The following is a 27,924-nucleotide window of genomic DNA, read 5'->3' as shown; positions in this document are numbered from 1 at the left end:
GGGAAGTGCAGAAATTTCATGGTTTGAGAATGGGCAGGAAGGATCATTTGTGAGCTGTATTTAACGCAAAAGTTGCTCCCCCATCCTGATTTCTTAGCTCACTGGGCCAATCGGCGGGTAGGGCGGGTGGAGCTCAAATTAGGAGGAAAAAACCACACTTCCCGTCATGCCTCTGGGCACCGCTCCCGTTTCCCCCTCTTCGTCACCGCCTCTTCCCCACGGAAATGAAAGGAGCGCTTCCGGGTTCGGCAATAACCTGGAGCCGGCGGCATAGGTTGGCTCTTAAGGGCTTCACCCCGAAGCTCCATCTTCGCTCCCGTCTTTCTGGAAACACCTCTTTGATCTCGGCGGTGCGGGACAGGTACCTCCCGGCCGCTGCGGGTGCCCTGGATCCAGTCGGCTGCACCGGGCGAGCGAGACCCTTTCCTGGTGGAGGCTCAAAGTTCCGGCGGGGTGCATCCGGCCTGTGTGTGGCGCGAGGCAAGGAAGCCGGTACCCGGGTCCTGGCCCCAGCGCTGACGTTTTCTCTCCGCTTTCTTCTCTCTTCGTGGTTGCAGCGTCGCAGACGCTAGTGTGAGCCCCCATGGCAGATACGACCCCGAACGGCCCTCAAGGGGCGGGCGCTGTGGTAAGTGCGAGGGCAGGGTAGCCTGGCTTGATTTGCAAGAGTTAGGAAGAAGCAGGAAGCGTTGCGAGTCCCGAGGCGTTCCAGAAGCTCAGTGCTTTCAGGAATGGGATTAATGAGTTGGGGTGGGGAAGTTGGAGCGGGGAGAGGGGAGGTCCTGAGCGAAGATATGGAGGGAACTGCAAGTTTGTTTCCGAAGCGACAATAGGCTGACCTGGAGCTGGTGGCTCTCACCTGTATGCCATGGAAATTGGGCCTTCTTTCCTCTTCTCACACCTCGGTCTTTTGTTTATCGTAGGCCCCAAGGTTAAAGATGCCACATGAGTTTGTGCCATGACACACATGTGCCATGACACACATGATCCATGACACACACCACGTGGAGCACACGAGTGCTGGCAAAGAACGTTTCTGCCTAGTTTATACCATTGTATATAGAAATTATGCAAAGGGAGGAGAGCGGTGGTCTTTTTCTTCTTCACTTTGTTCTTTATGAAGGGAGATATCATTATGCTTTTGTAATTTTTTTAAGATGCTGATCAGGAGCCAACAAGTTATTTGTGCCCGGAGCATTATTGTCCTCTACTTTTTAATCCATAATAGTTAAGTATTATTCTGTGTGACCACAATGCAGTTACCACATTTGGGAAATATTACCTAATATAAAATCCAAGTGCAAATTTCCATAATTGTCCTTTAAAGTTGCTTTCTCTTCATCTGGGATTCAGTCAAAAAGTATGCATCGATGGGCGGGCGCAGTGGCTCACTCTTGTAAGTCCAGAACTTTGGGAGTCCAAGGCGAGAGGATCGGTTGAGTTCAGGAGTTGGAGACCAGCCTTGGAAACATAGCGAGACCTCATCTCTACTAGAAATCAAAAAAATCAGGCGGGTCGTGGTGGCTCACGCCTGTAATCCCAGCACTTTGGGAGGCCAAGGCGGGCGGATTGCTTGCGCCCGAGAAGTTGAAGCTGCAGTGAGCCAGGATTGAGCCACTGCACTCCAGCCTGGACGATAGAGCAAAACCTCTCAAAACAAACAAACAAACAAACAAACATAAATTAGCCGGTAGTGGAGGTGCGCTCCTATAGTCCCAGCTACTCAGGAGGCTGAGGTGGGTTGTGCTGCTGCGCTCCAGCCTGGGGTGACAGAGCCAGACCCTGTCTCAGCATGCATTCAATTTACTGGCCGTATCTTGTTTACTCCCTTTTAATCTAGAACAGTTCTGCCCTCTCCTCCCCTTTTTTGTCTTTTAAGATACTGATAGTTTTCAAGAGTCCAGACATACTTTGCAGCATATATGTACATCTAATATGTATATCTGTATTATATATGAGGAAGCATTTTACATTGATTTATCCCATCATTGCAGAATTTGTTTGATTATTTGATTAAGGTGGTGTCCACCAGTTTCTCCATTTTAAAGATAACTTTTTTTCCTTTCTAATTAAAAAGTGTTCTTTGGCATGATACTGTGAGACTGTGCGAATATTGCTCCGCAACAATTTTTCACCCAAAGATCTAGTGTTTTTTTTTTTTTTTTTTTGCCTGATGGTTGGACAGTTTACTCTTAAAAAATGTATACCAATACACTTTCTTAAACTTTTAAAATTGTATAATACACATAAGCGTGTACAAAATGAAATGCATAGCTCAATGATTTATTGCAAAATAAACACCCTGAACAAATAGATTTTAAGGAGAATGTTCTAAAACTAACTTTCAAACTGTGGTGCCCAGTTGTAATATTTGTTGAGAAACTGAGCACAGTAAGCTGGATTCATCCTTCACTTGATTCCTGCTAATCATTTCAGTTTATTGGAGTCACAGTACGGTAAGTCTGAATTTAATGATAAATCAAAGTTGTATTTCATATTTCTGAAATTACCTACATGTGGGTTAAAAAGACATAAAATAGAACAGCCTGGAATTTTACAATGTACTTGCATTTTTCTCTCAAATTTTTTATAGTTTTTTTTTTAAAGATAATGAAATTAAATTACATAGAGCAGTGTTTTTAGACTTCAGGTAGACCCATTAATGAGTTGAGAAGTCAGTTTAGCGAAAACACCAGCTATTTTTAAAAAATTAAATAGAAAATGTCAAAATCTATTATATACAATAGGGTAAATATTGTTTGTGAAACTTTTGTTTATATATCCATGTATATGGATCTCGATGTTAAAATTGCAAAGATCCTAGACAAAAAATGTAAAAGCCACTTTTGAATATAAGGTACATTTTAATGAGAAAATAAATTTTAAGATTCTGCTTTAGTGGTAATAGACATAAGTATTGGGGGGAAGCAGCAAAGGAAAAGATAGAATGGGAAAAAAATGGGGAAGAAAATGGTATACGGAAGTTTAATCTAGGACCACCGAAGCTAGGGTAAGACTTGTGGGGGAACATGGAGGTGATAAAGAGAGTGGTGTGATCAGAGAGGCAGGTGGCCATTTAATACCTGTCAGCCATATTTTGAGCACCTAGAGTGTGCCAGGCCCTTGGGCATGTAGGCAGATTACAAGGCGAATGAGTTTAGTTGTTACCACTATCATGGTTTTATATTTCTTCTTCAAAAGGTTTCTTTAATCCATACTGGCTTTATGTGATGTTTTACTCAGCTCTGAGACCTACCTATTTGGATTTGAGATTTTTTTTGCTAAGAATAGGCATATGGATCTCTTGAGAGCAATTAGTTTTTGTTTAATGTTCTTTTAAAATAGATGAAGCCAATATTACAAGTGTTAAAGGAACACAGACAATTGTAGTTGAATTTCTGTTAAGATTATTTTTTCTAATTAATTAGTCTTTGCATTTTTTTAAAATGTCAGCTGATATTTTTCTATTTATTTCTGTTTAAGTACTTCTTGTGCTTTCCACATGAAAACTATAAGGTGTTTGGACTTGTCATTAAGCATATACATGAAACATGTAATTGCCTTAGAGTTTTCACCTAATGATCTAAAAAACAAATGGAGGAAGATTAAAATATTTTGAGTAGACATAAAAACCACACAGTCTTGATGCTTAAAAACATAATTTGCAGGCATAGCTTACAGTATTTTTCTTTTTAAATTTAGCAATTCATGATGACCAATAAACTGGACACGGCAATGTGGCTTTCTCGCTTGTTCACAGTTTACTGCTCTGCTCTGTTTGTTCTGCCTCTTCTTGGGTATGTATTATACACATTGCTGCCTTTTATATTCAATTGTTGAGTCAGTTTATATGGAATGCCTTTTAGGTGTAAGACTTGTTAACCTGTAAAGGGTTTAGGGACAAATAAAATACAAGTTCCAGCCTTAAAATACTAACAACCTATAACATTATCAGTTAGAGGAATATTTTATATCTTGTGCTTTGTGAAACTAACACATTGAAAATCCAAGGAAAAATTGATGTGTGGGAATGAGATAAGTTCATGTTTTTTTCATTTTTACTATTTTTACTTATTACTTGACAGGAAGATCCTGCTTTATAAAATTCAATTTTATAAATTGATTATAAAAAATTCAGTTGGGCATATATATGAAGTGAAGCTATTAAAAAGGTAGAATAAGTTCATGTAATTTTTTTCTATTGACAAGTGATTTAGGTGTTGTGCAATTATGATGCAATTCACAAAGGAGGAAGAGACACTGCAGTTGTTTATGTCTCATGATAACCTTTCCTCTGGTAATTTGCAGGTTGCATGAAGCAGCAAGCTTTTACCAACGTGCTTTGCTGGCAAATGCTCTTACCAGTGCTCTGAGGCTGCATCAAAGATTACCACACTTCCAGTTAAGCAGAGCATTCCTGGCCCAGGCATTGTTAGAGGACAGCTGCCACTACCTGTTGTATTCACTCATCTTTGTAAATTCCTACCCAGTTACAAGTATCCTTTTCTACCTTGTTAACAATGAAATTGCCAACTAAGCATATAAGAGATCTCTTCTGATTATTTCAGCAATGAAGGCATTCCATGAAGCCTGGGTTTGTTCTTGGCACTTCATTTGAATGAAGATATGTTTAGTGTAAGAATTTATGACTTTAAAATGTGAACTCTAAACTTTGAAGAGCTGATTTAGGAATTTTAAACTGTCTTTGTTCTTGACTCTTGTAAGCTTCTCTATTAGAATGGATATTTTCAAATTCCGCTTCGAAGCACAAGCTTATGCAGAACTTCCTTTAATATTTAAATTTTTTTTCATTTTATTCATGTTTTTGGCAAAGTGTCCAGATGTCTTGCTTTAAAAAAGAGGGGTCCTCAGCTCTTTCCATCTTTTTTTTTTTTGAGACAGAGTCTCGCTGTAGCCCAGGCTGGAGTGCACTGGCGTGATCTTGGTTCACTGCAGGCTCCGCCCCCTGGGGTTCACGCCATTCTTCTGCCTCAGCCTCCCTAGTAGCTGGGACTACAGGCGCCCGCCACCTCGCCCGGCCAATTTTTTGTATTTTTAGTAGAGACGGGGTTTCACTGTGTTAGCCAGGATGGTCTCTATCTCCCGACCTCGTGATCCGCCCACCTCGGCCTCCCAAAGTGCTGGGATTACAGGCGTGAGCCACCGTGCCCGGCCAGCTCTTTCCATCTTAACCTCCAGTGAACTAGACACAAATGGAATTTAACCAAGAAATAACTTATTTAAGCAGGTAATGAGATAATCAATACAAAGAAGTTAATATTTGCTGTGTATAGAGTAGAAAATAAGGACATGCATGAATAATCCATGAAGCTAATGAGAAATAACTCATTTGGAATTTGTATGTTTTCACATTTCAGAGGTGTGTTGTGGGATGATACTGGGTATTCCATAAAGGAGGGGAAAAATAGGGAAGAAGTTCTATAGTGAACACTAGGTTAAGCTTTTTTTTTCTTGCTCTGTCGCCTAGGCTGGAGTGCAGTGGCGCAATCTCGGCTCACTGCACCCTCCGCCTCCTGGGTTCAAGCAGTTCTCTGCCTCAGCCTCCCGAGTAGCTGGGAATACAGGCGCCTGCCACCATACCCGGCTAATTTTTTTGTATTTTCAGTAGAGACAGGGTTTCACCATCTTGGCCAGGCCAGTCTTGAGCTCCTGGCCTCGTGATCCACCTGCCTCTGCCTCCCACAGTGCTGGGATTATAGGCGTGAGCCACGACGCCTGGCCAGGTTAAACATTTTTAAATAGGATTCTTTACTGTAGGGTCTTCAGTATTCTAACGTGTTGTGAAACTAAAAGAGTTAGTAGGGTTTTTTAAACTTAACTTTTTTGGTTGTTTTTTTTTTCTGTAGATGATCTCTGCAAATCATTTTGTGCATTGAGAAGTGCTGCTCTAAGAGCTTTTGAATATTTATGATACATCTGTATGTTATGTAAAGCACAATAAAATATGCCTCTGAGACTGAACATTACCTATTTAGATACCTATGCTCCTGAAGTATCAAATTTTTAAATAGATTTTTATAAGTCTTAAGGAAAAGAAATAGGAGGAAACCGAAATTTCCTGAGCACCAATTTTGCCAGTATAAGAACTTGAATTTAGGCCAGGCGCGGTGGCTCACGTGTGGTGGCACATTGGGAGGCTGAGGTGGGCGGATCATGAGGTCAAGAGATTGAGACCATCCTGGCTAGCATGGTGAAACCTCGTCTCTACTAAAAATACAAAAAATTAGCCAGGCGTGGTGGCATGTGCCTGTAGTCCCAGCTGCTCGGGAGGCTGAGGCAGGAGAATTGCTTGAACCCTGGAGGTGGAGGTTGCAGCGAACCGAGATTGTGCCACTGCACTCCAGCCTGGGCGACAGAGCGAGACTCCTCCTCAAAAAAAAAAAAAAAAGAACTTGACATTTAATCTTTGTAGCACTCTGAAAAAAATTGTTGTAGTATATTTTTAATAAAGATGCTGATTTGCTGATTGTCAGTGTTCACTTCCCACACATTGGCTAGTAAGTAGTAATGCTGAAAAGGTCTTTCTAACTTAAAAGCCCTACCTTATCTACAGTTAGTGGGTGAGTAATACTTGTGTACATTAAAAATATTTCTTTCTGTATGTGGGTAAAGCTGGTAACTTCATTTAAATGTTCAGTATATGGAGATTCCCTTTAAATTACTTGCTTCACTGAGATAATGTGGGTAGTTTGAAATGTAAGGATAAAATTTTTCCCGTTTCAATGCATGGGTCTGTAATGTCCCATCATAATTTGTATTGGTTTATTTTTAGGTAAAACTCATTAAATGATTATTATACTGCAACTGTAAATGATAATCACATTTGTTTGGCATATTATTGGCTTGACCAGCCTCTGTTGATTGAAGTGCTTTGCAGCCACCAATGTTAAAAATTCTAGCCTTTCTGAGCTATAACAGGAAGTTATATAGAGATTTTTTGTCATATCTTTTAGTAGCTTAAAATTTCTTTGGAGGGAGAAATAGAAATGACAGAAAATGTGTTTTAATGTAGGGTAAACTGAATATGTCAATAACTTTGGGAACAGTGCCTCACACAGACCAGGTGCTCAGTAAGTTTTGTTGAGTGAATCCTGAGGTCTTGCCAAATGAGACTCATGACTGGTGAAGAAAACCTTTCTGCCTTTTTATACAGTTGGTTATTTGGTAGCCCCTCTTCCCTGGGAATGTTGAAGATTAAGGATTTCATATTCCTTAACTTCTTACAAAGAGAATGTAGTAAACAGTGGGAATAACATAAACTAGTAATTGGCAGCAAATGCTAATCTGATTATTAAAGTGATACGGTAATAAATAAAAGCAGGCTCTAAGTAATATTACAGACTTGCTTTCTGATCTTTCTTCTTATAAAGGCGATATTTTGTCCTTGCTCGATTAATAACAGATAGGGCATTTCACCTCTTTTCTAATTACATTGTATTAATAGTTTAAAAGTAATGTTGAAGACTAAGATTATGAATCTCTTACCAAGGATTTGTGAACTACAGAATGTTAGAGATAAAAGACTCATTGGAAATTTCTAGCTTTGGTCTCTACATACTCATTTGCCACAGCATGAAACTTGGCCTAGGAAAATTAGGTTAGTGACAGGAGTGGAACTCAGGTATCTTGACTCCCAGTTCAGGGCTCTATTTTCACTACCTGACACTGCCCCTTTTATTGAATTCAGTCTGGATATGTGTCAAAGTTTAAATTCTTTAAGGATCAACAGTTTTATAGTGACTTTAGGAGAGAGTTGTAGCTTCCGTCAGTTTCAAAGTAGTCTATGATTCATTAAAAAATTTAAACTTTTTATATACTTAGGAAATGGACATTTTCTTAATTCTTATTAGAGGTGGGAACGAGTTGGTCAGGATATTAATTTGGAGAACTATATTAGAGAGTTAGGGTTCTTCTAATACTTGGATATAGGTTGGTGTCTTGCTTGTCAGTTGGAAACTGGGACCCTTGAATTCCTAAATGAGTTATGGTTATAATGAATTTGATACTCAGGTTATGTTACCGCAGTCACCATTTCCTGTCGTATCAGGCCTTCAGTTAGTATAGAAAAATACAATGGTTCATTTCTTAGGAACTGCTAATATTTTTAAGACAAGTATTTTTGCCATTTGTGATTGACTAACAGTCTATATCATTTTGTGGAACTACTTGACAATTTTTTTTTTAAATCAACTTGGCAGAAATTGGGGTGGAGAATGGAGTCTTTTGAACAATTTCCATTTTTCAAAAAGTTGAATGAAAAATGTATGTTTATCCATGGCATAAAGCCAAACAGTTGGACTCAAAAGGATTTTTTCCTTATGTCTGTAATTAAGCTGATGAGAATTTCAATTGACTATATACAAAGCAAAATATATACTGCCTTTTTAAGTTTTACAAATTGAGAGCATAACCGTGACAACTTGTTAGGTATAGTATCTCAAAATAATGGAGTCCTCGTAGGAAAGAAGTAATAAAAGATCTTTAGTCTTTGGGACTAAAAATTGGGGAATTACTCTTTAAACCATTACCTTAGACTCTTTCCTTAGTGTTTGAGATTGTGAAAGCACTATGAAACTACTGTGTTTGAAGGCTAAATTCGAGTGACCAAGAAAGCCGTCGTAGGGTTAAAAGCTATACTTACCACCCTTTGGGGTGGCCTAGATTTCAATTTAATTTAGCAAGTGTTTACATTGTTACCCAGTAGAAATGAAGGAAAAACCTTTTTTTCACTACTAATTTTTATCATGAAAAGAACTGTGAATTGGCCGGGCGTGGTGGCTCACACCTGTAATCCCGGCACTTTGGGAGGCCGAGGCAGGCGTATCGCCTGAGGTAAGGAGTTTGAGACCAGCCTGGCCAGCATGGTGAAAACCTGTCTCTACTAAAAATACAAAAATTAGCTGGGCTTGGTGGCAGGCGCCTATAATCCCAGCTACTCAGGAGGCTGAGGCAGGAGAATCGCTTGAACCCAGGAGGCGGAGGTTGCAGTGGGCCAAGATCGTGCCATTGCACTCCAGCCTGGGGGAGAAGAGTGAGACCATTTCAAAAAAAAAAAAAAAAAGAACTGTGAATTTTAGAAAATGAAATAGTTTACTTTCTTCTTTATAGTTAACAAAATTTGATTTGGCTTAAAGTGTATCAGTAAAACAAGCCATTCCACTGAACTCATTTTAGCAGGTGTTTCACATCTGTATATTTGGACATAATACATAGTCTGTTTTGCAGAATACTTGATGACTTTTAAATGTTTTCCTTAATTGTTTTCTTTAGTGAGTATCTTCCCAGTCTTGTTATTCTCTTTGCTTCATGCTGCCACATATACGAAAAAGGTCCTTGATGTAAGTAAAACTGCTCTTTGTCTGACTTCTGAATTACAGATCATTGACATGAATTCAAGTTCTAAGACATTTTGGTATTTGTCACAAAAGGTCCCTCTACACCTTACAAACCTGTTATGAATTATTTAGCGATTTGAAAGTTTTAAAAGTGTTTACTGTTGAAGTTTCACAAACTAGAACATTTTATAGATAAAGGATTGCACTTAAAATCACCCCCCAGTCTCCAGGGGAATTTTTCAAGTTTGAAATAGATCTATTTTTTTGAAACCTGTGTCTCTAAAGTTTGTTGAGCTGTCCGATCTCTTGTTCTATCAATGTTTAATTCTGGCATACCTGATAAGTTGAGTGTACTGAATGAATCTCTTGTACACTAATTTTCAGAACTGCTGCTTTCCTGAAATTCTTTCTTATTGCTAGGTTGGAGCATTAAACCTAACTTGGCACCAGGCCATTTACAGCATATACTAAAATTTGAATTAAAATATCCAGGCACATTTACCAAGCACATTTACAGAAATTTGAATTAAAATAGCCAGATTTATGCTTTGTATTGGGCATTTTCTTTATCCCTATAATTCTTTGGTCACAGCAGTAATTACACTGCTGTATAATTCTAACATTAGCTAAGGAAGGAGTCACAGATATTTTAACTGTATTACTGGATAGTCAGATTTTGTCACAGTTAGAGAGAAATAACCACTATTTTTTGTTAAATAATCGTTCTTGAGAAAAAGCAGCTAAGAATGAAAAGTACTTTTACTAAAGTTGTTTTTTATATTGTCTAAAAATATAAAAAAGCAGGAAAGTATACTATATTTGTCCTTAAATGGTTTGTGAACTTTATACCATCATTTCCAAAGTAGTATATTTGGTTGTATTGCCTGTTGGATAGGCTGTTTACCTACAGAAAGAAACTACTGTTATCAGAAATGCTTCACTTATTTCCAATGTTGGTTTTCTTTTGTTTTAGGCAAGGGGCTCAAATAGTTTACCTCTGCTGAGATCTGTCTTGGACAAATTAAGTGCTAATCAACAAAATATTCTGAAATTCATTGCTTGCAATGAAATATTCCTGATGCCTGCAACAGTTTTTATGCTGTTTAGGTAAGGAAAAATTATATTTGTTTTGGGAGGCTGATGACTGAACGTAATAAAGATAGTAACTCAAGTTTTATTCTGTTTAAATCTGTTGAAGGTAGGTATTGACATGCAGAGCTAGACGAATCTTAGCAGTCGCCTAATCTAACCTTTGTCATTTATAGTAGAGAACTTGAAAGGTAGTAGACCTAGGAATTTGTCTTATTCCTTGTGATTTATCATTTAACGTTTTAAAAATTACTTTCATAGTTACCACCTTTGAAAGAATCTTATGAAGTCTAATCTAGTCCATTTTGTCACTATTGAGATGATGTTTCTTACACTAGAGAAAAACTTTTAAAATTAGGTTCTTATATTAATAGTGCCTACTATCACCTTATTTTGTTTGTATCTTATAGAAGTAATACATGAATAAAGAAAGCCATCCTTTTAAAAGTATGAACATTAAAATAGTATTGACCTCTGCATTGAAATTCTTGCATTACATTTTAAAACAATACACCTTGCTACCCAGATGATTGTTTTATCAATTTTTAGTTTTACAAGTGATGAGACATTACAGATAAAAGCTAAAATAACATTTGACTATATGAATCCTAGTTGCAATTTTGTCCTCTTCCCAGAGGTGTAAGGAGTTTAATATGTGTCTATGTATGTAGTCCTTTAAAATACTTATACAAATTTGTAGAACATATATATTGTGGATGTGGAGTTTTGTTTGTTAATTTGTTTAGTCCTTATTACATCAAAGATGTTATTCTGGCTGGGCACAGTGGCTCACGCCTGTAACCCCAGCACTTTGGGAGGCCAGAGTGGGCTGATCACTTGAGGTCAGGAGTTCAAGACCAGCCTGACCAACGTAGTGAAACCCTGTCTCTGTTAAAAATACAAAAATTAGGATGTGGAGAAATAGGAACACTTTTACACTGTTGGTGGGACTATAAACTAGTTCAACCATTGTGGAAGTCAGTGTGGCGATTCCTCAGGGATCTAGAACTAGAAATACCATTTGACCCAGCCATCCCATTACTGGGTATATACCCAAAGGACTATAAATCATGCTGCTATAAAGACACATGCACACGTATGTTTATTGCGGCACTATTCACAATAGCAAAGACTTGGAACCAACTCAAATGTCCAACAACGATAGACTGGATTAAGAAAATGTGGCACATATACACCATGGAATACTATGCAGCCATAAAAAATGATGAGTTCATGTCCTTTGTAGGGACATGGATGAAACTAGAAAACATCATTCTCAGTAAACTCTCGCAAGGACGAAAAACCAAACACCGCATGTTCTCACTCATAGGTGGGAATTGAACAGTGAGAACTCATGGACACAGGAAGGGGAACATCACACTCCGGGGACTGTTGTGGGGTGGGGGGAGGGGGGAGGGACAGCATTAGGAGATATACCTAATGCTGAATGATGAGTTAATGGGTGCAGCAAAACAACATGGCACATGGATACATATGTAACAAACCTGCACATTGTGCACATGTACCCTAAAACATAAGTATAATAATAAAATAAATAAATAAATAAATAAAAACAAGAAAAAAAAATACAAAAATTAGCCAGGCATGGTGGTGCACGCCTGTAATCCCAGCTACTCGGGAGGCTGAGACAGGAGAATTGTTTGAATCTGGGAGATGGAGGCTGCAGTGAGCTGGTATCACTGCACTGCACTGCAGCCTGGGCAACAGAGTGAGACTGTCTCACCAAAAAAAAAAAAAAAAAAAAAAAAAGGTGTTATTCTGTACCTTTTTCCCACTTGTATGTTTTCATAACCTAATTGATTTGGCATATCCAGTTCCGTTGTTTTTTTTTTTTTTTTTTTTTTTTTAGCCATATAGCATTCCAGCTTATCTCCTGATCATGGAATTTGTTGCCAAATTTTTACTTTTCCAAATACGGACACAGTAATTATTTTTTACCTGCTTATACTTAATGCCAGTGTTTTCTTTAACATAGATACCAGAATTGATTTTGCTAGTACAAGCTAGGTGCCTTTTGTGTTTAATGGACCATGCTAAATTGTTCTTTAAAATGTCTGTATTACCTGTTTTTCATAATCTTGTTAGTTTGTAACAAACTGTCATTATTGATCATATAGTTATATTTTATAATTTTAAATGTACCTTGCCTTGATTAACTAGTAAAGTTTTCATGTACTTGACAATTACTTCTTTCTATAGCAGTCTCTTCAAACTAAGAACAGAGCTTTATAGATTTCCTTATAAATATATATCTGTTTCGTTCTTTTAAGTAGTGCTTTCTTCTGAGAACTCCAGGACTGGCAGGTGTTGCTTAAGTTGTGTGGTCTCAAGTAGATTTGATGCAGTTGTATTTGTAAATTAACTCTAAAACCTTGACCCTAAAATTTCATAAAAGCCTCCTCTTATCCTAGAAGCTGAAAGCATATAAAAGAAAAGGGTAATGTAATCTGGGACAACAGAAAAAGGGACAAGATCATTCTAATGTTTTTCCCATCGTTTGTAGGTTTTTCTTTCCACCTCTTTCTTTTGTGATCCTGATCTACACTTAGAAACTTTAATTATTAATTAATAAAAGGAACTTTTTGCTCCCTTTTGTTATTCATTTTTCTCGGGTTTTTGTGTCACGTAATCCTGCTTTTGGGTCAGACCAGGTTCTGTGATTTGTTTCATGTAACTAGATGAAAGTTAAAATGGCAGATACCAGGCCGAGTACGGTGGCTCACAGCCTGTAAACCTAGCACTTTGGGAGGCCAAGGCGGGCAGATCACGAGGTCAAGAGATCAAGACTATCCTGGCCAATATGGTGAAACCCCGTCTCTACTAAAAATACAAAAATTAGCTGGGCATGGTGGCACATGCCTGTAGTCCCAGCTAGTCGGGAAGCTGAGGCAGGAGAATTGCTTGAACCCTGGAGACAGAGGTTGCAGTGAGCCGAGATTGTGCTACTGCACTCCAGCCTGGCGACAGACCGAGACTCCGTCTCAAAACAAACAAACAAAAAAAAAGGTAGATACCGAGACTAGTTTTTTTATATGGATATAATTGATGTTTATATCCTGAAACCTCCGGATTCTGTTTAGTAAGCAAAATAATTTCTTACGCTTCTCTTAAATCTGATTAAAATAATTTTAATGAAATTCTGAGATGCCGTTCAAACTTAGACAAAAACTTCACTTTGGAACTATAGTGAATTTTTTGTTAGGAGCACCAGGTTTTGACTGCATTGGTATGTTAATTCAATTGTGCTCCTTAAATGTTTAATTTAAATGTTTATTTGTACAAACTTACCATCTTAATTTTTTAAGATTACTGTAAAAAAGATGAGAATTTACCAGAAATGTTTAAATAGAGAAATAATTCTGTTTGAAAAATTAAAATCAGCTTATAAAGTTGTACTTAATTCTTATTAGGAAAAGCTGTTAATGCCTTAAGTAGGTAGCTTGAATATAACCTAAACAATAAAATTAAGAACAATCTTACATTACTGCTATTCCTAATATGCTACCCTTTGTGGTAGACACACTGTCTAATATTAGGAGGCTTTATCAAGTTATATTTGTGCCAGTAATGCTTCAAGCCCTGTATTTAAAAATTGATGCATAGTCTATGAGTTTATCTTACACATGCGTTGCACGCGTGTGCAAAGACAGATAAAAGGATCATTGTGGCTTTATTTCTAATTGACTGGAGCCACCCAAATATTCATTAGTAGGGAGCTTGTTACATAATAGTCCAAGCATTAGATGGTATATTTGAAGCTGTAAAAAAGATGGAGGTAATTTATGTGTTGTGATATGGGATAATCACCAAGATATATAATAAGTTAAACTTAGTTGTGTAGGGTGTTCTCCATTTATATTTAGCGGGGTGTATGTGTGTAAGGACATAAACGTTTCTGTCTCAGTTTTTTGGAAATGATAAACCATCTCTGTCCTAGAGTTGTTAAACAGATTTAGTGAATTATAAAGTGAGCACCATCTTAATGTTAGTCATTATATACACTTGTATATATAAATTTCTCAAAGGACATATTTGAGATTGTGGTATTAAGTTTGAGGAAGGGGCTAACTTGGATGATGGGAAACTTGTTTTTTAAGTGAATATTTTCTATTTATATTTTCTGTGTTGTGTCTCTTACATTTTCACTTTAAAAAGATAAAAATTTGTCAAATTATTGGGGAAAATGGATGTTGCATTTGTTTAGTGTAAGTTTGTAATCGTGAAAATTTTTTTTGTTATGAAAGTAATACAATTTAGAAGAAAAGGTTAAAAAACCTAATAAAACACATTTGGCATCTTAATATATTTCTTCCAATTTAAAAAAATACAGTTGTCATAATATGTGTAGTTTTATATTCTGCTTTTTTCAAAGTTGCTATGTAATTTTCATAACCAAGATTCTAGGTAGTTGCATATTAAATCCATTAAATAACCGTAATATAAGTTGTTTACTTCTACTTCCTTACGCTTCACATTAGGTTGTTGCCACATTTTGTTTGTAGTTATTTCAGTGAATGTCTTAATTCAGATAGTTTTTCTTAGGGAAGAATTCCAGACTTGGTATTTCATAAACATATATATAATTCTTGGGATATTGTAATTGTGTTTTTTAACCAAGAACAATAATTAGTATAGGCTATGTAGATTTACTAATGAGCCAGTGTAATTTTTTTGGTGGGGGAGAGTGTTTTTTTTTTTTAATATATATAAAATAAGTCATTTTTCATTTGCATGTTTTATGAAGCTTTACAACTTGATTTCATCAATTAGTAATTATGGAATTATTTAACATTTTCTGATTTATTTAGTATTTTAAAAAATTTCAAAAGTAATACATATAAGAATACATTTATAAAAAATTAAACAACATTTTACTCTTTACCAATCATATACATTCTTTTATATCCTTTTTAAGGATAACTTGGATTTAGACATGGTAGATTTCACTATGACCATTTGATGAATGAAGATACACATATTCTCTAGTTGAACTGCCTTTAAGTTTTGAGAGTATACACATGAATTGATAATGTATATTTATCACGCTTGTATTTGTTTATTTCAGTGGTCAAGGAAGTTTGCTCCAACCTTTTATATACTATAGATTTCTTACTCTTCGATATTCGTCTCGAAGAAACCCATATTGTCGGTAAGCTGATGATTATTTTAGGCATGTTTTATTTGTTGAGAGTATTGTGAATATATAGTATTTGTAAATCTTGAGAGTTACTTAGCTAATGTGTTAGAATTCAGAAGCAAGCAGTGTTTTTGTAAATTTAAGTTCTAGGCCTTAGAATGTACTGGGGTTGGTGAGGAAGTGGTTGTACTTCTTTTTAGAAACTGAGACTGCAGTTATCTACGCCACCTCTAAAGCACTGCTAAAACTTAGCAAATTTTAAAATGTGTAAGACATAGATTCCACTCTCAACTTTCCTAGTTGAAGAAACAAAACACATGTCAATTAGATAAACAATGGTTAGGATACAGAATTCACAAGCCAATAGATAATGAATGCCATACGTTTGCTTTGTTTTATCAGTACTGCAGTCCACAGAAGGGAGAGAGATCATTGGGCCAGAAGATAGATGAGCCCAGGAAGGTTTCACAAAATTGAGATTGTGGGAGGAGTAAAGTTTTTGAATAATGAAAATAGGGAAAGGCATTTTAGGTGGGGAAATAGTAGGAGCAAGAGAGACGAGAAGCACAAGCCATATTTGAGGAACTTTATGTAGAGCTGTTTTGACTCTAATGGAGATTCTGAATGGTGAATTGCTGGAGCTAAGATTAGAAAGGTATATTGGAGCCATATTATAAAATTTCTTGAGTTTTAGGAGAAGAAGTTTGGAATTTATCTTTTAGGTGAATGGGAATGATGGTTTTGACATGGTCAGAATATTCTTCTGATAGCCTTGTGCCAGAAGAGTTTGAAGCAGAAAAATGGGGAAGCAGAGAAATTTTAGGGAATTACTGTAGTTTTCAGGAATGGAGGCTTAAATTAATATACACTAAATTATGCATTCTGATCTCAAGCATTGGAGTAAAACTAACATGATACTCAGATACTAATATTAACATAGTCTATTTTTAAGTTTAAAATAATGTAGTAGAATTCAGCCAGAAATCCAATGAGTGCATTACAGCAATCTGTATATTTTCAGAAGTACAGTAAAAAGAACTTGAATTTGAATGCTGGCCCATCATTAACTAGCTGTGTGACTAGGCGAGTTATTTAAATTTGGATTTCTTCATTGGTAGAGGAAATAACTCCTGGGGGTGAAGTGAAGTAGTATTTTAAAAGTACTTAGACTGTTAGGTTCTTACTAGTTCATTTTCGTTATTCTATGATCTGATTTTCTGTTCAGTGTTTTTGTGCTCTATTAGACAATGTCTTTTTTGTAATACTTTCTAAAACAGAACTTATTTTAGACATTCGTTCTTAGTGAGTCTCTAGTAGCAAATTAACATTCATTTTTACTTGATTTCTTGAGTTTTAGCCTTTTTTCTTTCTGGTCCCTATATTCATTTCAGACATTATCTTGTAGTCTCTTGCCCTGACATCTGTTATTTTAATCAGAAAATTTGTTTTTCTGTGCTTCTTTGTGCCTCCTTCTCCATTCCGATTTTCTCCACATACCCTTAAATCATATTAGTACATCTAGAATTTAGTTTTCAGTGGACTGAAAAGGAAAGGATAGCAGTGAATCAAGATAACACAAATATGTGCTGGTAAACATCTTCAAAGCTGTCTTATAAGCACCCATTTTAATCAAACCAGTGGAAAGGTAATGGAAAATATTTCAGCTTGTAAATATTGATAAACAGGCTATAAAACTACATTTTCAATACTACACTTTTTTTAATTAATGGTTTTGAGACCATCTGTATTCACAATTTGTACCATTTTCATCTACAATGTTTATTCTCAAGTTGGTGGTTTCAGTTCTTTTTGGATCTCTAGTGCAAATTGTCTATAGCTGTGCTGTCCAATACAGCACAGCAACCACATTTGACCATTTAAATAAAATCCATAAACCTTAGAACTCAGTTCCTTTTGAGCACAGTTCAGGTGGGTACTCAAAAGCCATGTGTTGCTGGTGGCAACTGTGGATCAGCACACATAAGCAAAAATTTTGTCATTGCTCAAAGTTCTGTTGTCAGTGCCATTAAGGAACTCTCTGACTTGCTCCTTCAGCACAGATATGCAAAAATTTTATCATTGTTCAAAGTTCTGTTGTCCGTGCTGTTAAGGAACTCTGACTTGGTCTGTGCCAGCGATGCAGCCAGTAATAAAAGATTTAACTGTGACTTTAGCGAAAGCAATTGACTTCATTAGTCCTCATGTCTTCTAGCTTTATTCATTTGACTGATTGGTTAAAACAGTGATTGTATGTTGATGAACTTATGTGGAATTAAAATATCTTCTTTCAGAGGTACTCACTGCTGAATAAATTAAACAGCCATGTAAATCAGTGTGATGATGAAGGTGCTCTGAAAGCATAGAGAACAGACAGAGACAAGTAAGAATTCACTGAGGAGGTGGGAACATAAGCCAAGTCTTTTAAAGAATGAGCCTGAGTTCTGACACATGGGTGCCTGAAAAGTGCTTAGCATACTTGAGCTCAGAAAGTCTGTAGAGAATTGATAAATATCTGTGTCCAGAAAGGTAGATGGTAGAAAGGACTAGATCATGAAAGGGTTTGGATTTTATTTTGAGGTAAGGAGAGCCTTTGAAGATTGTAACATGGAGAGGCTGGGAACCCCCATGATGAAATCTGATTTAGAAATATTCCAGAAAATGGATTGCAAGCTCACCAAGAGAAGAAAAATATCAATTTGGAGACTATTAAGAGTAGTCTAGAGCCTGAATTAATCCAGTGGTAAAAGGAAAAGGGGACAAATATGAAAGGTATTAGGAGGTAGGATATTAGGGCTCGAGAGAAAAGAGTAAGTTAAAGACCCGCAGGTTTCTGGCTTGGAAGCCTTAGAGTTGTAATGGTACTTTCACGAATACAGGAGATACAGGAAGGGCAGGTTTTGGAAAATTATGCATTACTCCAAATATTATTGTCTTTCTGTGCAAGCATATTAAATACTTGTTTAGAAAAGTAGATTTGTTGCTTTTTTTCTAACCATAAAAGTAAAACAGGACACAAAAAGGTAGAATAGTAGTTGCATCTTTATACAGGATGAGTCAGCACATAAGGTGAAAATTGTCATTGGTTAAAATTACCCTTGATGATCCTTCATATCACTTATAAATGTCAGTACAGTATACATGATTTTGTGTATACTAGCCTGTATAATATATGTGATGTGCACAGTATGGAATAATACATTGTAGGCAGTGAGCACAGTTAAGGCATAGGCAAAGCCCACATGGTTTTGGGCACAAACATGCAACATAAGTCGATGATAGGAGCGAGGGCAGGGAGTGGCAGGAGATGGGGCAGAAAATTAGATTGAGACTAGATTGTGGAGGGTATTGGGTGTTATGCTGAGGACTTGGGCTTTAGTCGGAAGGCATAAAAGAGTCATAGTTCAGTGTATTGATCCAACTGGGAAGTAACATTTATTGAGCATCTTCTGTATTGCATTTAAACTTCACCACAACTCAGAATTATTTTACAGAAGAGGAAATCTCTGAGGGACAATATGTACATTTAAGGAAATAGTGGGTGAATAAATATATAACACTGTCCATGTTATATATTTTTTCTTGTTCTGTTTTAAAAAACTAGTTGAAAACTAGTTGACTCTAAAATATATATATATAATTTTTTAAATATAATCTGAGGTTTTAGAGATAGCCATTTATTAAATACCTTTGTTAAATGAGTGTTTCCACCCATAAAAGATGTAGGTGTTGAGTTTGAGAATTTCATTGTATTTTGTGTTTTCACTACAATGCATGCTAGTTATTCTTTTACTTCAAATTCTAATGGCTATGGTATATTCCTTTATGAGCATTTGTTTAGCATTAGAGGCATACTTCAGAAATATTGTGGGAGTGGTTCCAGACTACCACAATAAAGTGAATATCACAATAAAGCTGTCAGATGAATTTTTTTGGTTTTCCAGTGCATACAAAAATTATGTTTACACTCTACTGTAGTCTGTTAAGTGCGCAATAGCATCACCATCAGCAATAAGGCTGTTCTGCTTTCTTATCATTCATCTGTTCACAGAAATGGCACTTTTAACTTTCTTCAGGAACTTTTCCTTTGCATTCACAGCTTGGCTATTTGGCACAAGAGGTCTAGCTTTTGGCCTGTCTTAGCTTTAGCCATGCTTTTTTCACTAAGCTTAATCATTTCTAGTTTTCATCTAAAGTAACAGACATGGGAGGCCTCCTTTCACCTGAGCCACTACAGGGTTATTAATTGGCCTAATTTCAATATTGTGTCTCAGGGAATAGGTAGGTCTGGGGAGAGGGAAAGAGACCAACCAGGAATGGCCTTGATGAAGTGCTTCATCTTGTATTTGTGCAGTTTGTGGTGCCCCAAAACAGTTACAATAGTAACACCAAAGAGATCACCATAACAGAATAGATCACAGATCACCATAATAGATTAATAATGAAAACATTTGAAATAGTGGAAGAATTAGCAAAGTGTGACGCAGAGACATGAAGTGAGCACATGCTGTTGGAAAGTGGCACTGATAGTCTTGCTGTATGCAGTGTTGCAACAGACCTTCAATTTGTAAAAAATGAAATAACTGTGGAGTACAATAAAATGAGGTAAGCCTGTGTATTGCTTTTTCCTTGTGTTTCTCAAAGAAAACTATTTTATCTTGCAGGACCTTATTTAATGAACTGAGGATTGTTGTTGAACACATAATAATGAAACCTGCTTGCCCACTGTTTGTGAGAAGACTTTGTCTCCAGAGCATTGCCTTTATAAGCAGATTGGCACCAACAGTTCCATAGTTTAACATCTAGTTAAGCTACAAATATAGTATAAGCATTATTAGCAGCTGGTACTTCTGCTAGGGGTTGTAAATTCCAGGTGTTACACTGACCTCAGTCCAATTTACATAATTTACATAAATGCATCTCAGTGGAAAAATAATCATTTTCTTGGCATGTTAAATCAAGCTTAAAAAGTTTTGAGAAAATTTTACTGCGCTGTGTTGCTAATGGTTAAAGAAGTCTGTATCTAGTGATAAATGTACCAATTTTTTAAAAAAGATGCTGTTGTGCCTATATCATGAAGTACATTTATTTCTCTTGTAAAAAATAGCTCTAAAATTTGTTTCAACCTAATTGGTAACCTGAGTTTATATCTGGCATGAGTTCATTATGGTGATAGACATATGTGAATTCAGTACATTTTGAAACAGTATTCTACCATTCAGTAATTTTGGTTAATGATTTTAACATTTCTCAGTGTATTTAATTTCAAATTGTTTTCTTAATTGGTTTTATGCTGCTTTGTTAGGACAGATGTGTTTTGAATGTACCGTTATAAGAAGAATTCTACGTATCTTAAACTATGATCTTCTAAAATTTTATTTCCATAAGTACTTCTGTGGCCTTGAGAATTTTTTAAAAGGCTCAACTGTAAGCCTCTTAGCCAATTGGATAAATATTTGGGGTCACCTAGCCATTGAAAGCAGAAAGCAGTAGTGACACAGCTTTCCCTTCAGAGAGCCATTGAGAAACATTTCTCAAATAGGAAATCCTTCTTTTGCTAATGTGGACATATAGATTATTCGTATTATAGTTTGTAGAACTACCTAGTTCAGAATCTTGACTGCCAGTTTTCTTGGTTTCTTGGCCTTGAATTTTCATAGACAATTGCAACAGTTTAGATGCCTTTTGAAAGGAATTAACGAGGATTCAGCATCTGACTATGTGTGTCTATTCTGAAATAATAATGGAGAGTATACTGTAGATTACATGTTTACCCATCAAATCTGACTTAAAAGGTTAAATGGAAGGTTTTATAGGTAAGGTAATTGATTGGGAATGGGGTAGGGAGAGGAGTTGTGGGGGAATAGTGTGCATTTCAGTCTCTTAATGCATAGATAAATTTAGGGGAATTGGATGTATTATGCAACTTTGATTTGGGTTGTAAAATGTGTTAAATCCTGTTCATTGAACTCCCATCAACTCTTATAAAATTCATGCTGATCTTTGTTACCGTTGCATGATTGGAAATGTTTAAAACATTGTACAGTTTTAGTATAGAGAAATGTAATGGTTTTTGTGACCAGTTTCTGTCTGCATGTAATTTGGATTTCTCAAATACATTCATTAGTAATTTATCAGCAACATTAGTTTTATTTTTGTTCATCTTCCTAATCTATAAAAAGGGGATATTCCTAGGATAAATACATGAAAAATTATACTTGATAGCTTAACTATAATCAGCTATTTTTGTATTTTTGTAATATCTGTCCACTAAGTTGGAGAAGCAGCCTCATACAGTTGATTTTGTGTATGTGGCTAGTCTTATTGTCACTATATAAGTAATCTAATGGTTTTAGAAACTAAACTTTCTAGAGCAATAAAATGACTATAATGTTAAGTAAACATAACGTTGATTTCTAATTATGTTTTAAAAAATGAAGTCTTGAATTATATCAAGAAATTTTGGCAGCTGAAGTCATGTTTATTTTGAAGCTATTAGTTTTTTCCTATAATTTAAAAAGATCTTTTAGATTTATAGAAGAGTCAGAAATGTACAAGTGAGTTTTTTTTGTTTTGTTTTTGTTTTTTGAGACGGAGTCTCTCTCGGTCGCCAAGGCTGGAATGCAGTGGCGCAATCCTGGCTCACTGCAGCCTCTGCCTCCCTGGTTCAAGTGCTTCTCCTGCCTCAGCTTCCCAAGTAGCTGGGACTACAGGCGCACGCCACCACGCCTGTAGTCCCAGCTGTATTGTAAAAATACAAAATTTTTGTATTTTTAGTAGAGACGGGGTTTCACCATGTTGGCCAGGATGGTCTCGATCTCCTGAGCTCGTGATCTGCCTGCCTCGGCCTCCCAAAGTGCCGGGATTACAGGCGTGAGCCACCACGCCCGGCCAAGAAGAGTTCTTTTGCATACCCTTTACTCAGCTCCTCTCATGTCAACGTTTTACATAACTGTAGAACATTTATCTGAAGTAAGATATTAGCCCAGAACAATACTGCTAACTGAAGTATAAAACTTATTTGAATTTCAACAGTTTTTTTTTCATTTCTTATTTTCCTTTTGTGTGCTCTGTTTATACCATGATCCATGATTATGATTGTCTTTTAAAGATCTGTGTGTCTCTGTTTTGAGTTTTTCCTCTTTATTTTGAAAAGTACTGTTGGTCAAGATAATTGGTCAATAATCCATCTTGGTTTTAACAAAAAGCACTTTAACATTAAAACTACTACAGTATAAAACAACACTCAGTGCTTTAAATTGAGGTTTTGTGTCATTTTAGCAGAGTTATAATATTTCTGATATACTCATGTTTGACAAGTTGAAACAGATTTGTTTCTTAAAGGAAGGTTTAATATACAAAAAAAGGTAATCTTAAACTCCCAAAAAAGTAAATTTTACAATTTGAGCATTACTAGATGTTTAGTTTGCATGAACTCATAGTTAGAAATTCTGCAATAGGAATATCTACAACCAGCTGATTTGGAATTTGAAATCATAGTGTTACATGTATACCTATCAAATTAAAATTAAGGAAATTCAATAGCAATATATAGAATGAATGTAGTAAGAGAAATTAACTCTTTCTGCATCGTTGAACTTATTGTTAGTTACAGGTTTAAAAGAAGTTCATTTAACATCCAGACTGTCTAATTCTTCTGGAAGTGGTGTAGTACCATTGTTCTTCTGGCATTTTTAAATATTAAACCTTTTTGGATAGATGGAAGCCTTATACAAAATCTACTTTATTTTAGCAAGGATTCTCTGTCCTTTCGTATAGTTGGTACCTTATTAATTTAAACTCTAATATCAATCTAAAGAGAAATTTATTAAATGCAATTTGTATTTAGTTTTTTTTTTTTTTTGGAATAAAATTCAGAGGTAGATCCTCCTGGAAGAAAGAAAGCAAGCGAACTTTTTAAAGAAAATTAGACTTGAATATTTAAGAACGTCCCTTACAGAGAAAATCAAGGCCAACTATAATACTAAGCTAAAAGTTATGAAAAATTAATAGGTTCTTTTATGGAGCTAAGAATGATGAAACTATCAATACTTCCTTCTTCCTAAAAATCTGGATCAAAACTTCAGGTTAGGTTTCTAAGTTTAGGACATGAATATTATTTTTTCTGGAAAAGAAGATGAGTATATGTGTAATAAGACAAGTAGAACTGAGAGATTTAGGTTTTCTTTTTTTAAAAGTTTTAGTTCAGAATAACATTAATTTTGAGAGATTGAGGTAAAGAACCTTAACTAATGCTAAGGAGTTTACTTTAACATAGTTAAATAACATAGTTATTCTGACCACCACCTTTTCCTTCTTCAGTCTCCTTAGAATCTGACAGTCTCAAAGCTGTCACACAAATTAGACTGATTTTGACACTTTGAAATGAAAACTTCAAGGAAGAAGTAGCCATGGACAGTTATGCTTATAATCAGTAGGTGGCACTCTTTCCTCAGGTAGCCCCCCATTTTCACATGTTGTGTTTGAAGGTTAAATGCCACCAAAAGTGCTGAGTCAGCTATAAAACTAACTCCCTGAATTCCATGGCCCTTTTAAATATGTAATCATTCAAGATTGAAAAAAATATTAAATAAGCATTTTTTGTGTGTTTGCTTGTTTGTTTTTGAGACGGAGTTTCACTCTTGTTGGCCAGGCTGGAGTGCAATGGCGCCATCTCAGCTCACTGCAACCTCTGCCTCCCAGATTCAAGCAATTCTCCTTCAGCCCTCCAAGTAGCTGGGGTTACAGGTGCCCGCCACCATGCCCGGCTAATTTTTGTATTTTTAGTAGAGATGGGGTTTCACCATGTTGGCCAGGCTGGTCTTGAACTCCTCACCTCGTGATCCGCCCACCTCAGCCTTCCAAAGTGCTGGATTACAGGCGTGAGCCACTGCGCCTGGCCTACGTTCTTAAAATACTGAATTATTCAAAAGAAGTACCCTGTCAATATGTGCTTTCTAGGAAAACAGTAAAATAGGCCACAATTTGGAGTGACATCATTCAGATCATGGTCTATCCAGTTTTTTCTTTTCATGCTAAGTGCCTACATCACCGAAACACACTAATATAAAATTAACCTTTCTCCTTCATTTTCAGATGTGCAGAAAAATGGTACTTAAAATGTTTTCATTATCATTTTGTAGGTAGACTAGATATAGCCCGTTCAACCTCTTTTAAAATTTGGACTTTTGATAGTAATATAAAAGCATATCGAAATTTGTAGATATTATATTAGGAATGGCACCTAGATTTGAAAGTTAAGCTTGGCTTGTAGAGACAACTAGTTTCTCTCTCTCTCTCTCTCTCTCTTTTTTTTTTTTTTTTTTTGGAGACAGATTCTCAACCCAGTTGCCCAGGCTGGAGTGCAGTGGTGTAGTCTTGGCTCACTGCAACCTCTGCCTCCTGGGTTCAAGCAATTCTCATGCCTCAGCCTCCCTAGTAGCTGAGACTACAGGTGTGCACCACCATGCCCAGCTAATTTTTGTATTTTTAGTAGAGACAGGAATTCACCATTTTGGTCAGGCTGGTCTTGAACTCCTGGCCTCAAGTGATCTGCCCGCCTCGGCCTCCCAAAGTGCTGGGATTATAGGTGTGAGCCACTAAGCCTGGCTGAGACAACTAGTTTCCCTTAACAACTCATTGGAATTCTCTAGGATTAGGAGAATTCCACAGAGCCTATATGATATTATAGCTCAACATTTAGTATACCAAAGGCATACCTGTGTAAATCTAGGAGTTATTTCCAGAGATTGTTTTAAGGGAGCAGTCTTATATAAGTTATGATTGGATCTGCTATTAAGGAGAAGAAAGGAGCTGCTAAAAGTTTGGGAGGTTTCCTGGTAGTAACTATTCTAGGAAATATTTATGTTTTAAGGCGATGTTCACATGGGTTCTTTAGAAGGAACATAGTCAAGTGTGATGGATTAACACTATATAGTCTTTCTCCTCTTGTGCATGTAGCAAGTCTGACCTGCAGTGTGAGTTGATGTGACAAGAGATAAAGAAAGCACAGTATTTTAAAATTTAAAGCAGATTCCTTTCTTAGAAAACAATAGGAAAAAATTATAGATGGATATCTTTGCTGAAATCTAACAGTTAGCTCATATTCCAGGAGAAAGAATGGCCTAAGAATCTTTTCATGTTATCTAGCCTTCTGAAGCTACTCACTTGATATGCCTAGCACTTTGAAACTAACCTTTTTTTTCTTGGTTCATGACAGTTTAATTCCAAATATTTACTATTTTCTCTTGTAACCGTTAGAACAGTTCCTTTTGACATTAATTTTTGCCTACGTATATATTTTTAAGTTGAGACCAAATCGGTGAAGTGTTGAGTGAGTGACATTTATGATGTGTGTATATTGGAACAAATGTAAAAGGGTTACAAAGATTAGAAACAGGGTCATAAAAAATGGCTTGATTTATAAATGCATTACTTTTGGTGCTTTGTATAATGGCATATATTGAACTAAAAATTTGTGTATGCAGTATGTCAGCATTTCTTAGTAACTTCTCTTGAATCCATTTTTAATATCTAATATTGTACAGGTTGGGGAGTTACATTCTTCAGGCCAATACTATCCAGACTATATAAATTTATAAAATAAATTGAAAAATTCATTCCCCTGTATTCAAGACCAAAGCACATAAATGCTAATGTAGGGCTTAGAGGGGAAATACAGTTCTCCTGCATATTTGAGAAAATGTGAAGTCCTTTCAAGAAAATCTAATAAACATAATAATCATAGCCTGCTGACACTAAGGAAAAAGGACCTCATTCACTCTTTCTTTTATGCAGTGATTTACTGGTCCCTACTGATTTCCAAATTGGATCACGATAGTAAATTATCCATGCTGGTACCTGTGAAAGTAAGCCCTGGGATCCATATTTGTTTTGTGTTCTGCTTAAATCAGCAAGAATGATAAATTTGATGGTGTGAAATTGGAAGTATCAAGGGCTTTCTTTGGTGATTGAGGGAAATAATGTCTCTACTTGTAATTTATTGTGACCCTTTTTCACTGTATATACTTTGTATGTCTAATATTTATTTCAATGCAAATTAAATTGTTCCTTCATCTGTATTGTTATATATAAGATTTTATTGATGTTAAAATCTAATTGTGGAATAAAAATCTCTCTGGATTTAAGCAGATACAAAAATGTTATCTTGCAAAAGAACTAAGAACGTTTGTAGTTAGAAATCAGCTTTCCTTTGAGCTTAATTGCCTTTGTTAGAATAAGGTGAATTTGAACACACTTCTTTTATCCTCAGCCCATCATAAATAATAGAGATGCCGTGATTTTGAGGTCTGATGTGAAACTGGTAAAAATGTGATCTAAGGTGTAACTGGAAAAAAAAAGGAAAGAAAAATTACATTGATGTCTCAGCTGTTTGCTTGATTCTGTACTTTTTTTAATCTAGTGAAATTTATACTCTAGAGATCAGTTATAGCCCTATAATGATTCACAGCATACAGTCATCAGTCAACGCAGGATAACAAAGAAATATATTTCCCTTCTAGGTGTTAAGAATTTTCTACGGCTTTTTAACAAGTGGCATTAAGCAATACACTGTACAAGGAAGTTAAATCCTTGTCCGTTTGGAGATTGTAATCTAAGAGCATTATGGAAATCAGTTGTATAAAGGCAATTCTGACAGGTGAATAAATATTAATTAGTAAATGAGTTATCTACATAAGGGGAAAAGTGATAATGCAATAAATAAAATGAGTTAGGAAAATTGATTTCCTAAAGATTTCATAGTGTGAGTTCTTAGGGACATATGCATTATTGATTCATAATGCTCTTTCCTTTAGCATATGGAAATATTTGGAGCTGTTTATAAAATAATTCTGAGCTTTGTGAAGGGAAAAATATTTCATTCCTCAAGGCTGGTTGAATGGAGAAACTCCAAGAAAGTGGTGCACTGAGATCCTTGAGAATTATCAGTCTAAGCAGGTGACGTGTCAACAAAGGTCTTTTAAAAGTTTATGTTATCAAGGCAAATTTTGAACATGCACAAAAATAGAATAGTGTAATGAACCTCCATATTCTGATCTCCCAGCCCTCACAATCCTTGGCTATGGTGAAATGTGCCCTACCCTCATCCCTGTTCACTTTCCTTTCTCCTGGTTTAAATCATTTCATGTTATTTTAAATAACTTAGTAAAATTTTAATTATGTATCTCTAACATATTAAGATGCTTTTTAAGATCAATATAAAAAGTTAACGATAATTATCATAGGTCTTTTAGGTTGGATGACTAGAAATGATTAAGAGTAATGCCCTGATGGTAAAAAGGCTTACATGATTTTATTGCAGTA

At 36.0% G+C, this 27,924-nt stretch overlaps 1 protein-coding gene across 1 annotated transcript; it reads left to right on the top strand.

Annotated features, from left to right (window-relative positions):
• The first annotated feature begins 218 nt into the window (after nucleotides 1–218).
• TMEM33 (transmembrane protein 33) lies at nucleotides 219–26,980 on the top strand. The gene is made up of 7 exons (XM_003258631.3): nucleotides 219–628; nucleotides 3,703–3,797; nucleotides 4,309–4,496; nucleotides 9,292–9,359; nucleotides 10,330–10,463; nucleotides 15,532–15,615; nucleotides 20,265–26,980. Exons 1-7 carry the CDS (start codon nucleotides 584–586, stop codon nucleotides 20,392–20,394), a joined length of 744 nt encoding a protein of 247 aa, XP_003258679.1. The 5' UTR covers nucleotides 219–583; the 3' UTR covers nucleotides 20,395–26,980.
• Nucleotides 26,981–27,924: the final 944 nt, after the last annotated feature.

The sequence above is a fragment of the Nomascus leucogenys genome, chromosome 20, assembly GCF_006542625.1.
Source record: "Nomascus leucogenys isolate Asia chromosome 20, Asia_NLE_v1, whole genome shotgun sequence".
Lineage (NCBI taxonomy): Eukaryota > Metazoa > Chordata > Mammalia > Primates > Hylobatidae > Nomascus > Nomascus leucogenys.
This window is presented reverse-complemented; position numbering and strand designations above follow the sequence as displayed.